The sequence below is a fragment of the Oncorhynchus tshawytscha genome, linkage group LG01, assembly GCF_018296145.1.
Source record: "Oncorhynchus tshawytscha isolate Ot180627B linkage group LG01, Otsh_v2.0, whole genome shotgun sequence".
Taxonomy (NCBI): Eukaryota; Metazoa; Chordata; class Actinopteri; order Salmoniformes; family Salmonidae; genus Oncorhynchus; species Oncorhynchus tshawytscha.
The window spans coordinates 36376504-36389693 of NC_056429.1; the positions used below are offsets into that span (position 1 = coordinate 36376504).

The following is a 13190-nucleotide window of genomic DNA, read 5'->3' on the forward strand; positions in this document are numbered from 1 at the left end:
TTTTCCTGCCAAAAACACGATGCACCTGAGCACAAGGTGCCGTTTGGCAAACTCCAAGCGGGCTGCCATGTGCCTTTTACTGAGGAGTGGCTCGTTCTGGCCACTCTACCATAAAGGCCTGATTGGTGGAGTGCTGCAGTGATGATTGTCCTTCTGGAAGGTTCACCCATCTCCACAGATAAACACTGGAGTTCTATCAGACTGACCATTTGGGTACTTGGTCACCTCCCTGACCAAGGCCCTTCACCACCGATTGCTCAGTTTGGTCGGGCGGCCAGCTTTAGGAAGAGTCTTGGTGGTTCCAAACTTCTTCCATGTATGAATGATGGAGGTCACTGTGTTCTGGAGACCTTAAATGCTGCAGACATTTGTTGGTACCCTTCCCCAAATCTGTGCCTTAACACAATCCTGTCTCAGAGCTCTACAGACAATTCCTTCGACCTCATGGCTTGGTTTTTGCTCTGACATGCACTGTCAACTGTGGGACCTTACATCGACAGATGTCGGCCTTTCCAAATCATGTCCAATCAATTAAATTTACCACAGGTGGACTGAGTTGTAGAAACATCTCATGAATGATCAATGAAACAGGATGCACCTGAGCTCAATTTCGCAAAGTGTGTGAATACTTATGTAAATAAGGTATTTTAATTTTTTCGATTAAATACATTTGCAAAAAATGAATAAATGCTTTCACTTTCTCATTATGAGGTAATGTGTGCAGATTGATGAGGGGAAAAAAAATAAAAAATTAATTTCAGAATAAGATTGTAACAGAACAAAATGTGGGGTCTGGATATGTTTCGAATGCACTGTATAGCCATTTAAAAAAAAATACATCTCATACATCCTTCTCATTAGTTTAGTTCAACTCTGTTATGGTATTGTAAACAAACACAGCTTCAAAACATGGTTAAAAATGGATGGTCAGTCCTTGCATCTATAGCTCTGCCTATGTATTTGAGTGGTTGCATTTGTTCAATCATTTCAGAGACCTTGTGTTTTGAGTGGCTCGATCCCTGGCCGAGTCATACCAAGGACTGTAAAAATAGTACCCAGTGCATATCTGCTTAGCACTCAGCATTATGTAGACAGATTGGGGTAAGTCCCTGCAATAGACTAGTGTCCTGTCCAGGGGGTATACAAGCTGCCTCACGCTACAGAAACAGAAGATAGGCTCCTGCGCCGATGAGCAGTCTTATCAGCTTGTGCAAGGCTACTTGACTACATTTCTCCAGCCCCAACTCTCAGCTGTTTACCCCTCCCCCTTGTTATTTTAATCCCAGATTGCTCTGTTGTCAAAATAAGTGTATAAGGGAACCAAGATCGCACACAATGATACTTTTCAAACAGACAAATATAGACATTTTCCTTTATTTTTCAAATATATATTTTTTTATAGCGGATTCAATCAAGGGCTGATGGAACTAGCTACTAGCTAGCTTGCTAAATCTGCCACATTTACAGAAATGTTGAATGATGTTCATTTGTCCCTGTCAAATAAATGTTATAAATTAAATCTTCTCTATGCTTTTTTAACCAGTCTTCTACTGAGGAGAGGATAATCTGCCGAGGAAGAGGATGCTTTTGCTCTTGTTATGCCGGATGAAGAAAAGGAAGGGGTGGTCAGCTGTGAAGTGTTCCTCTCGGATCATACAGAACGCTACTATCCCAGCAGTGGCGGCGGCAGCCTCCGTCCCCTCCTCGTTCACCTCCACAAAGGCCTTATGGGCCACCGTAGACAGGAAGAGCCCCCCCTCCCCGTTCATCCCAGACAGGTCAGCCCTGCCCCCCTCAAACACGTCCTTCATGCCCAGCTGGGTCAGGGGCTCGTTCAGCTCGTAGTCCAACTCCAGTTTAAACTTGGGCAGGTGAACTATGACCTCTGTACCCGTGTCCATGTTGTCCCTGCTGGTCCACTCGTCCAGTTTCTCAATGGTCAGCTCTCTCTCCAGCTAAAATGGTACATACAGTTAAAACCCAGTCAGTATAGAAAGAAGGTGAAACACACACAGTTAAAACCCAATCAGTGTAGAGGCATAGCAGCATTGACACTCATACAGATGATAGATGATACTCTAGTAGTGGGATTTTCAGCAGCCTACCCAGGCCTGAGCCAAATCCACCACCTAGTGGCAAATGATGCGTGGAAAATGCTAATATAGGTACCATGACTTGCATTGGATTTTGCCACAAATGCTAAAACGTTAGCATTTGGAAACCAGGGAAACAAAACTAACGCATGGAATGCTGTCACAGTGGTTCTTCTTTAAAAGTTCAGAGCTTAGGCCGTGACCGTTAATGGTAGATTCTGTCATTGCACCACACTATCACAAGGGGAAATTAGAACGCTGATCTCTCGGTAGTCTAAACTGTGGCACAAATTGACTGTCTTTTTGAAAAATGTATGGAAATATTTACAGTCTGAGAGTCTCTCTTCTCTGCCACTAGAGGCCTGCAATCAGGCAAAAAAACTGTCGGTGGTCCTGGAGTTAAGAGAGAACTTAACTCCAGGACCATCGACTGACGATTAAAAAAAAAAATAGGCAGGGTGGGCTTTTGGTTTCTCTCTCTCTGAAAACAGAAATAAATCATTCTAAATAAAAAACAGGCTTTATTTACCACCGTGTGAAAGAGTGATAGCCCCTCTATATAAAGTGAGTTTCTGAAACACGGAGTCCTTTGCTGATGTGAAGAAGAAACGGAATGAAAGAGTCAGCATTTTGTCAGTATAAAGCTGAGTGACTCACTCATTCATGGCTTTGGATCAAAATAAATAAGTACCAACACTCTTTCTGATAGTCTTTAAAAATAAATGTTCTGACTGTTTGGACCAAGTTAATCTGCTCATGTTGTGTGTGTTCAATTATTCGTGACATTGTGGTTGCAATGAAGAATATAAACAAAATCAATCGTATTCATAATGAATAATCAGACGCATGTTGCAAGCTTTATTTTTCCAGCTTTTTTTCCCCTTCTCATTTATTTGATCTCCAGCACTGCGTCACCCTCCGCCTCATGGCCTCAAACTGCACCATTTTGTTTCTCTCCGTCACCCACACGCACTTTAAACATTTGGATAATAAAGCATTTAAAGGCTGACATTGGTTGATTTTAGTACTTCTAACAGCCAAAATTCTCATTTTTAACATTCCCAGAAGTCATGGATTATTATACACTATTGCAGGCCTAAAACCTATGGGTTTAATCTTCTGAATTAATGATTATATTGAAGACAGAAGCTGTCTCTTAATGAGTTTCAAAACCCGATCTGTTATCCAGCGATTATTATTAACCCTGCATTCTAATTATATAAAAGCCCCTTAGATATTCTCACAGACCAGATTTGCCCTAACGAAAAAGGCCCTTAGATCTAAATTTAGAATACTCCAATCCTCTAATTTGGAGGGAGTACAGTATTTGTACAGTACAGTATTTGTTCATCAACATCTTTATGCTTTTGTCAATAAAAGAATGATAAAAATACTCTTTCAAAATGTAGATGTTCATTTCAACTACTGTATATCTCAGCTACATAATCCCCAAGTCTAACAGTATTTTTTAAATGTCTCCAGTAGATTTTCTGTTCCTCCTGAAAGACATAATCTGTTCACTTAAATGAATAGAGATCCTGGTCATTCTCAACCGACCCAACCATCCATGGAGATCAGTGGACAAAGAGCTGTACAACAGACAACAGAAAAAATACATTGGTTCCCAAAAAAGTGGTTAGTTTAGCTAGATTCTTAAAATGTGTTTCTGTACGCAGCATTTGCGTGTTTCCGTTTATTCCATAGGCCACTGTAATCGATGGTGGGCTCAGGGCTGTACCATTTGGCTCATCTGATGAAGATGCACATGGATCAGATTCAAACTTTGAAGACCGAGATTAAGTCATTGAAGGCAGACCAGCAGAAAGAGAAATATTCTCTGAGGGATACGAGAGATACGGGCGACAGCTGATCCATTGGTCCAGAGCCAGGCGGTATTGACGGAGAGTCAGGTGGAGAATCACACGTTGAAGAGGGCGAGGAATGAGATGGAGTCACAATCCATGCCAGGCACACCTGTGAGCTCTGGAACTCCACCTCTGACCGGCAGAGTCAACATACGTGGTGGGTTCGTCAGGTCGTCGTTTCACACTGACATTTCCATTCCTCTTCTGACAAGAAAACTTGACGAACTGCTCACCAGGCACAGCAAGGGCCGTCCGGACCGTTATGCTGTTCTGCTATTCCAAGGATGTGTAACCAAAGAGAGATACCACGAGTGGACACAGAATACCAACTGGGATGGATCCCGAGACAAATGTGGCTTACCAGTGAACCTCCGGGTGTGTCTCAGAAGTTTCTGTCCTTGACTGATGGAACACGAAAAAGCATTAAAGACTAGTTAATGAGTACTTGAGGTCACAGAGAAAGTCTGGACATGGCCTGCTCTCCCTTACGTAAGGAATTAGGCCCTTTACCATGTTTACTATGTACTGTAGGCTGTGTTTACTTGTCAGACTGCACAGTAGCTTCATAAACAAACATTTGAAAACAGTTGAAAAAAAATCTAATTCAATAATTTATTTGTACCACTGTAGATGCTGTTTTTATTTACAGTAGTTATATACAGCTGGAGGAATTTTGAAAACATGTTTTCAAACACTTGTTTTTCGCAAAAGGATACTCCAATAGCTTGGCTAGGTGTGAAAAATCCCCAAATTTGTGCCACAGTTTAGACTACCGATAGATAGTGCGGTCAGTTAGAGTTGAGTCCTATTCTAAAGTGTAGCCTAAGGGCCAAAATGGGCAAACTTACAATGCTTAAGTACTCTAAAAACAGATTTGCCCCAACAACAAAAATGTATCAACCCCTACAAACATATTAATTTATTATTAACCCTGCATTATAATTGTATAAAAGCCCCTTAGATATTAATTTAGAATCCTCTAAATGTAATAAGATTTACAATGACATTTTATTGATCTGCCAGTCTTTTCATTTTGAGATTCCGGTAAACTCTTTGATGTTTCCTTTTATGTGTCCTCCCAATTATTATTGGATTATTCACCATGGCAACCAACTAAATGTATTTCTTAGTTAGGTTGGCTTTTGTGGAGATCAGACTATTTTCATTTGCAAGGATATTTGTGCATTTTTGACAAAATGTAAGTCAGAACAAATACTTATTTCACTTTTATAATATTCCTGTTGCTATATGGAAATGCAAGAAATGTGTATGTAACTTTCTTCACCAGTTCCCTTACCACTTTGTACAATTGTGTGATTAGCCTACCCGTTGGTGTAACTGTAATGTTAATTATCTTGAGAGGAACTGTGGTGTGTTATTTTTCTCTTATTGTCAATTGTGTACAGAGATTGTTGACATTAGTGTTTAATGTAACATTGTTTATTGGATTTACATTGTAGTCATTTTCTATTTCTTGTATCCTGTTTCCCTCTGTACACAGACCACATGTATACTCTGGTTCATCATTGAACTCCTAGACTGGTCTTCTGTGTCTGTCATCACTCTTTGACCAGAGTGCAGTACAGTATCCGTTTACTCCCAGTGGCCTATCCACACATTAGAGAGCACCAGACACTGTTTTAATAATATAACTTATTTTGAACGAAAGCCAGGAATGAGTAAGTCAATCAGCCCTATGCTGTTCCTGCTTCTGTTGTCTATTCTCATTGCCCTGTTGGTTTCGTCAGACTGCACAGTAGCCTAGTAAACATATTCATTTTAAAACAGTTTTTTAAAACCCAATTCAATAATATATTTGTACCACTGTAGATCCTGTGTTTTTATTTTTTAGAATACAGTTAATTAACAGTTGGAGACAAGTGTAGCAGGTTGTTAACAACGTTTACACTCTGAGAATGAGAATGGTAAATGACTGTAATTAAAAAATGTATTTAATACAAAAGAAGCCTTCCACCCTTGATAGGCTATCAGCAGGACAATAGGAAAGGAGGGTAGGGGTAGGGACACTTGCAGAGTTTAGGGACTTTAAATGTAGTAATGGATGTTTGCGAGGCATGTCACCTCTCCCATACTTTTGCATAGCCCACCAAATGCACTGTTTTCTAACCACATCTGGATGGATCCATAACAAATTACTATGGGAATAAATATCACTGAATAACAGAAATATAGGAAGGCTAAAGTAGGCTAAAGAAGGCAACAAATTGTTGCTTACTGAAACTCCCAAAGTCATCCAATTGTTATAATAGGATTTGAAGCAATAGCCTACCCACGTGTGGTATTTCAGCACCATTTTGTGCTGCTCTGAGACAAGCATGGGGACTGGGCTTGATAAATCAATGAGATTTTATTTTTTAATTTGATCTCTGTTTGGGTATTGGTTAGCCTACAATTAGGGTTGGAAATGTTAGGATTATTTTTGCTCTTCACTCGCAGTCACTTAGTAGCCTAGGCTTACTCCCGACCGGTCACGTTGTACAGCGCCATATTTTCTTAATATTAAAAACCGTCAAATGCATTCCTAAATTCAATCGCTTTAGCCGACATGTTTAGGTTTATTCATTATTTAAATATTCATGGCTCCCTTCGTTATTTCAAGTTATAACTAAAATGCTTGAATGCATTTAAAGACATGTAAGACGTGATGACACGCACAAATTAACTAATGATTGATTGATATACTGTATATTGAAGTAGGCCTGTATGCCAATAAGTAAGTTACGCTATAACAGCTCTTAATGACTCGAGTCTACAGCGCCATGTCATTTCAATAACTTAACTTCTCAAAGATGCCCTCTGGTGGTCAAACTAGCATTAATGGCAACAATGGCTGACACTTAAATAACGTGCCATAGAATTCTGTGGCACCCCACAAGCTGTGATGCAGTATGACACAACTTTCAAAGGAAGAACCACTGTACCTTGACCATAGTCTGTTTTCATGGTAAGGAAACCAATGTAATTTTGTAATTTGGGTGAAGTACCACTTTAACTATAGGAGGTTTTGTAGTGTATTGAACAGAGGGACAGCGAAGCGAACCCGGGTTGCTGGCATGAAAGGCAAACCTCCCCTACGCATCGAGCCAATAGGGTTAACCCACTTTGCGGGATTTGTAACATGGCTCATTAGTAAGGGTTGCTTCAGTAGTGTGAAAAGGATACAGGAGGTTGTGTATACCTTCACTAGGGGATCAGATCCATCAGTGGCCTCCTCAGGTAGCAGGACAAACATACTGAGCTCCTCGTCCACATACGGAAGCTCCACGATCTGGAGGTTATAGTCTGGGACGTAGTTAAAGGGGAACTTCTTCATCTGGTGCATCATCTGAACTGGCTTGCTTTCATTCTGATAAATCACAGAATATAACAGACAAGGAGAATGAGTTCATCTGACCACCATATAATTCACAATAGGCCTATACAGTGTAACCTGAAGGTTTGTTTTGTCTCTTGGATGTCACACGCATGTCAAATCTTTGCCTGTACCATTGCTATAAATAAGGCCCATTTAAAGTGAGCTTTTGAATCCTTTTTGGTTTAATATACATTTTCATCATATCTTCTAGTAGTGTAGTATATAATTATATTATAATTCCATTGTTGAATTACTCAGCATAGATATCTATCTAAATATTAGTGACAATATTGACCTGGTTTAGTTTGAAGGGCATCTCTTTGGTGTCTTTTTGGTCAAATCGATTCAGCCAGTTTCCTTTGAAGTAGATGGCGTTGACTAGAGCCAACCTTGTCATAGCACTGACTGTCCCCGGCTTCAGCAGATCTTTGATTTTGTCTGTAAACGCAAACATACAAACACACATGCACGTACACACACAAAATGAAACAATCTAAACCAAAAGCAACTCTAAAACAAGAAGTACCATATGGTTCTAATGTCATTTAAGCAAAGACACATTTATTCATCTTATGTTGAGTTCCATGTTAGCTGATCCTAGTTACAGATCTGATGGTTCAATCAATCAAATGTATTTATAAAGCCCATTTTACATCAGCAGATGTCACAAAGTGCTTATACAGAAACCCAGCCTAACACCCTAAACAGCAAGCATTGCAGATGTAGAAGCATGGTGGCAGGAAAAACAGCCTAGAAAGGCAGGAATCTAGGAAGAAACCCAGAGAGGAACCAGGCTTTGAGGGGGTGGCCAGTTCTCTTCTGGCTGTACATGGCCAAGGCTAGATTGTTCTTCAAGATGTTCAAACGTTCATATATTTGTATTTGTATTTATCATGGATCCCCATTAGCTGCTTCTTTAATCTAATCTAATGTTGTTGTATTTATGTTGTGTTTTTTCCTCCCTGTATTGCACTACATATTTCCCAATTTAGACACTATACAGTACCAGTCCAAAGTTTGGACACACCTACTCATTCAAGGGTTTTTCTTTATTTTTACTATTGTCTACATTGTAGAGTAATAGTGAAGACATCAACACTATGAAATAGTACATATAGAATCATGTATTAACCAAAAAAGTGTTAAACAAATCTAACTATATTTTAGATTTTAGATTCTTCAAAGTAGCCACCCATTGCTTTGATGACAGCTTTGCACACTCTTGGCATTCTTTTCCAACAGTCTTGAAGGAGTTCCCACACATGAGGAGCACTTGCTGGCTGATTTTACTTCACTCTGTGGTCCAACTCATCCCAAACCATCTCAATTGGGTTGAGGTCATGTGATTGTGGAGGCCAGGTCATCTGATGCAGCACTCCATCACTCTCCTTGGTCAAATAGCCCTTACACTGCCTGGAGGTGTGTTTGGGGTCATTGTCCTTTTGAAAAACAAATGATAGTCCCACTAAGAGCAAACCAGATGGGATGGCGTATCGCTGCAAATCAAGGCAAACGGTGGCTACTTTGAAGAATCTGAAATCTAAAATATTTTGTTTAACACTTTTTTGGTTACTACATGATTCCATATGTGTAATTTCATAGTTTTGATGTCTTCACTATTATTCTCCAATGTAGAAAACAGAAAAAATAAGATACCCCCTGGAATGAGTAGGTGTGTCCCAACTTGTTACTGTATGTGATTGATTAACTGAATGATTGATTGATATGTTGAATGATCATACTCGCTGTCTGCTGCTCCACCCAGCCATTGATCTCTCCTCTGGCCTCCTCTGCTGCGCCGAGGAAATCCACTGCCTTCATGTCTGCATGGTAGAACTTGTGGGTGGATTCTAAAAACTCCTACAGCAGAGTGAAACAGTTCAATTAGCATATAGGGAAACACGGTAGAACTTCTGGGGACAGTAATAACACAGCCAGTCTGTCTGTTTCAATAAAGCCCTATTCGCACAGGACTAGTATTACTAGAGAACATTGGGTATGTAATTATTACCTCAGCATATCCGTAAATGTGAAAAGATTGTATAGATTAGTAGCCTGTAAAGTGGTAGTGTGGTTGTTACTTGCTACTTGCATGAAAAGTATAGTTTATAGTGAAACTCACAGTCAGGAAGTTGCAGGTCTTCTCTCCATACAGGCGATTGGCCAGTTTCAGGATGTAAGATGCAGAGGGAGAGTTGATATCTCCATTGAGTGTCTGGAAATCTGTGTGGACGTCTTTAGTCAAGTTGAATGACAGAACCTGGGGAGAATTCAGAGAGGAAAGATGGTTAAAGTGATGATAATGGTGGTTAGGGTTGCAAAACAACTAATCATTTGCCAAAGTCACCAGAATTTGTGGTCATTTACAGTTAATCTATTGCAATTGATGGTAACTTTGGTAAATACTGTATACTTGAATAACTTCTAAAAAATGTATTCGTTCAAAATATTCATTTTTATATCTGTGTCCATGTTGTCCATGAGTTTCTAATGGATTAACTATGAGAAAATAGCGTAATTAATTTAAAAAACAAATTCTAATGGAATCATTTTCAACTTTTTTCACAACTGCCACCAGTTAAGTGCCAAAACATTTACAACAAAGACATGTTGACATAGCAAAATAAATAAGAGTATAAAAATATTTAATGCTGAACTCCTCATTAAATACGAATGAACGCTACTCAACAAGTATTCTATATTTAGAATCATATTTTACAGCTTTGTCATTTTTTAAAAAACATTTTAAAATCCTCTTATTTTTTATTAATGTATATATTTTACATTATTAAAATGTCTAAATCATACCCAAGTTTCCTAAATTCTGGTAGTTTACTGGTAAACTTAGAAAGTTATCGGTAATATACCCTCCCTTTGCAACCCTTTGGGTTATGATGATGAAATGAATAAAGGTGACTAAATCAAGCTTGGACTGTGTGCAGATAAAGTGCAGTGTACATCTCGCACACATAGAAATTGTTATGGTGTAATATGCTACTGTAAATGGAAATACGTCCCATATGGCACCCTATTATTCCCTGCCTATAGCCCTATGGGCCCTGGTCAAAAGTAGTGCACTATATAGGGAATAGGGTGCCATTTGGGAAAAAGTAACCTGTGGGTTTATAGCCCTCCCCATGGTAACTAGCTGGACAGTGATACTGACGTAGATACTGCTGTGGTACGTTCCAAAGTACAAGTTGAGTAGCAATAGTCAGAGTTAGTCATGTCTTCGATCTACGTTACATGTAGCCTACTTTAAGGGTGTGTATGTGTGTCTATCTCTCTCAGTGCGTATCTGTGTGTGTGTGTGCGTTTGCCCATGTCTGTGTATCTGAGTATGTGTGCGTTACCTTTGCCATCTGAGTAGCTGTGTCTCCTTTAGCTCCCAGGTAGACCATGGCCAGAGCTGAGCTGATACTGAAGGGGGAGATGAAGACATTCCCTGTGTTGGTCTGACCCAGAGTGCGGTACAGCTCCAAGGCAAAGGCTGTGTTAGAGCTGCTGATAGAAGCCATGGCTGATGACTGATCTGTCTGAAGAAAGGACATTACAGTATTGTTTGACATATGCAGACTAATCAGATCATCAGATCTACACTGATTTGAATGTGACAATATGACGTTTTGGAGCATCTTATGTGACCAAAATCTACTCCACACATCTCCCCATCACTAGTCTATTTAATTTTGGAAATCAAGTTATCATTGATCCTGCATGAATTCTGATCCAATTCACTCTAGTTTGGGCCTACACTGTATAGGCTACTCAATGACATTGACAATAGAGAAATAGATTCCATGGCAGAATGTTATTGTTCATTTTAACCCAGTGTTCTTGCACCCTCACATACCAATTGCTACAGGTGTGTGCCTTTCTAAATCATGTCCAGTCAATGGAATATACCACTGGTGAACTCCATTCAAGTTGTAGAAGCATCTCAAATCAAATCAAATGTTATTAGTCACATGCGCAGAATACAACAGGTGTAGATACAACCTTACAGTGAAATGCTTACTTACGGGCCCCTAACCAACAGTGTAGATTAAAAAATATATATATAGATATATATAGATAAAAGTAACAAGTAATTAAAGAGCAGCAGTAAAAAATAACAATATATACAGGGGGGTGCTGGTACAGAGTCAATGTGTGGGGGCACCGGTTAGTTGAGGTAGTATGTACATGTAGGCAGAGTTATTAAAGTGACTATGCATAGATGACAACAGAGAGTGGCAGTGGTGTGAAGAGGGTAGGGGGGGGGGAGCAATGCAAATAGTCTGGGTAGCCATTTGACTAGATGTTCAGGAGTCTTATGGCTTTGGGGTTGAAGCTGTTAAGAAGCCTTTTGGACCTAGACTTGGCACTCCGGTACCACTTGCCGTGCGGTAGCAGAGAGAACAGTCTATGACGAGGGTGGCTGGAGTCTTTGACAATTTTTAGGGTTCTTCCTCTGACACCGCCTGGTATAGAGGTCATGGATGGCAGGACGCTTGGCCCCAGTGATGTACTGGGCCGTTCGCACTACCCTCTGTAGTGCCTTGCGGTCGGAGGCCGAGCAGTTGCCATACCAGGCAGTGATGCAACCATTCAGGATGCTCTCGATGATGCAGCTGTAGAACCTCAGGAGATCTGAGGACCCATCTCCTGAGGGGGAATAGGTTTTGTTGTGCCCGCTTTACGACTGTCTTGGTGTGCTTGTACCATGTTAGTTTGTTGATGATGTGGACACCAAGAAACTTGAAGCTCTCAACCTGCTCCACTGCAGCCCCATCGTGGGAGAATGGGGGCGTGCTCGGTCCTCTTTTTCCTGTTTTTCACAATCATCTCCTTTGTCTTGATCACGTTGAGGGAGAGGTTGTTGTCCTGGCAGCACACAGCCTCACAAGAGTGATCAATGGAAACAGAATGCACCTGAGCTCAATTTCAAGTCTCATAGCAAAGGGTCTGAATACTTACGCATCGGTATTTCTGTTTTTCATTTTTCATACATTTGCAAAAATGTCTAACAACCTGTTTTCGCTTTTTTCATTATGGGGTATTGTGTGTAGATTGCTGAGGATTATTATTATTATTTTTAAACTTAATCAATTTTAGAATTGAGCTGTAACGTAACAAAATGTGGAAAAAGTCAAGGGATCTGAATACTTTCCGAAGGCACCGTATATTCAACAGCTAAAAGCTAAATGCATGTAGGCTACAAGTGTAGGCCTACAAATCATGCTACTGTAGTGTGCTTGGGATTAGGAAGACTAATATTTGTCACTTACCCGTTCTGCTTCTCTGTGTGTGAAAAGCTCCGACATGCACTGTTCCAGTGAAAGAGAAACAAAACAACAGAGAACTGCAAATAAGCCCGGAAATTTGCCTCATGCCCAAGTCATCTCTGTACGTCCTTTAATATAGGCTATGCACTGCTCTACCGAGCCATAAAACTGGGTGGGGACTGAATATACAGGCCTATCCACTTTGCGTAAGTCAGTTCGCCTATTGATATTGTCAGTAAGACTGAGTTCACTAAGCTCCTACCTGCTGGACTTTGGTTCCTCTGCCGTACCTGCCCTACTAAGATATAGGATGTCCAAGCAGGGAACCCACATTTCAGGATGACTTTAATGATTAACACATACACAACTTCAAAGCAGAGTCAGAGCAGACAGACGCCATTACCAGTCACACCTTGAATTTCCCATCAATATTAAGCCAGGTGACTTTTGTTCTCTCGGATACATTCCTGTCTTCTTCAACATGTAGCAGGTGGGTGAGTTTCTGTCTCAGTCCCGTTTTGGTTTTCACCCTTTTCTTTCTTATTTTTTACTTAAAAAAATATCTAACCTTTATTTAACTAGGCAAGAC

The 13190-nt window shown here is 40.2% G+C and overlaps 1 protein-coding gene across 2 annotated transcripts; it reads right to left on the bottom strand.

The window, feature by feature from the left end:
• Positions 1-1358: 1358 nt before the first annotated feature.
• LOC112250068 (leukocyte elastase inhibitor-like) lies at positions 1359-12807 on the bottom strand. Of its 2 annotated transcripts, none has more exons than XM_024419922.2 (7): positions 12605-12807; positions 10688-10866; positions 9457-9594; positions 9077-9194; positions 7630-7772; positions 7158-7325; positions 1359-1955 (listed from the first exon to the last, which is right to left on the bottom strand). In XM_024419922.2, exons 1-7 carry the CDS (start codon positions 12705-12707, stop codon positions 1548-1550), a joined length of 1257 nt encoding a protein of 418 aa, XP_024275690.1. In that variant the 5' UTR covers positions 12708-12807; the 3' UTR covers positions 1359-1547. The 2 variants fall into 2 exon arrangements, with proteins under 2 accessions (XP_024275690.1, XP_024275696.1); XM_024419928.2 differs by having other exon boundaries at positions 10688-10870; positions 12605-12753.
• Between the last annotated feature and the right edge of the window lie 383 nt (positions 12808-13190).

Excerpts from the sequence above, each read along its gene's own strand:
- LOC112250068 (XM_024419922.2), bottom strand. The coding sequence starts at position 12,707 with ATGAGGCAAATTTCCGGGCTTATTTGCAGTTCTCTGTTGTTTTGTTTC. Across the intron at positions 9,595-10,687 it reads CAGCTACTCAGATGGCAAAG|GTTCTGTCATTCAACTTGAC; the intron begins GTAACGCACACA and ends AATTCTCCCCAG. Across the intron at positions 9,195-9,456 it reads AGACCTGCAACTTCCTGACT|GAGTTTTTAGAATCCACCCA; the intron begins GTGAGTTTCACT and ends ACTCTGCTGTAG.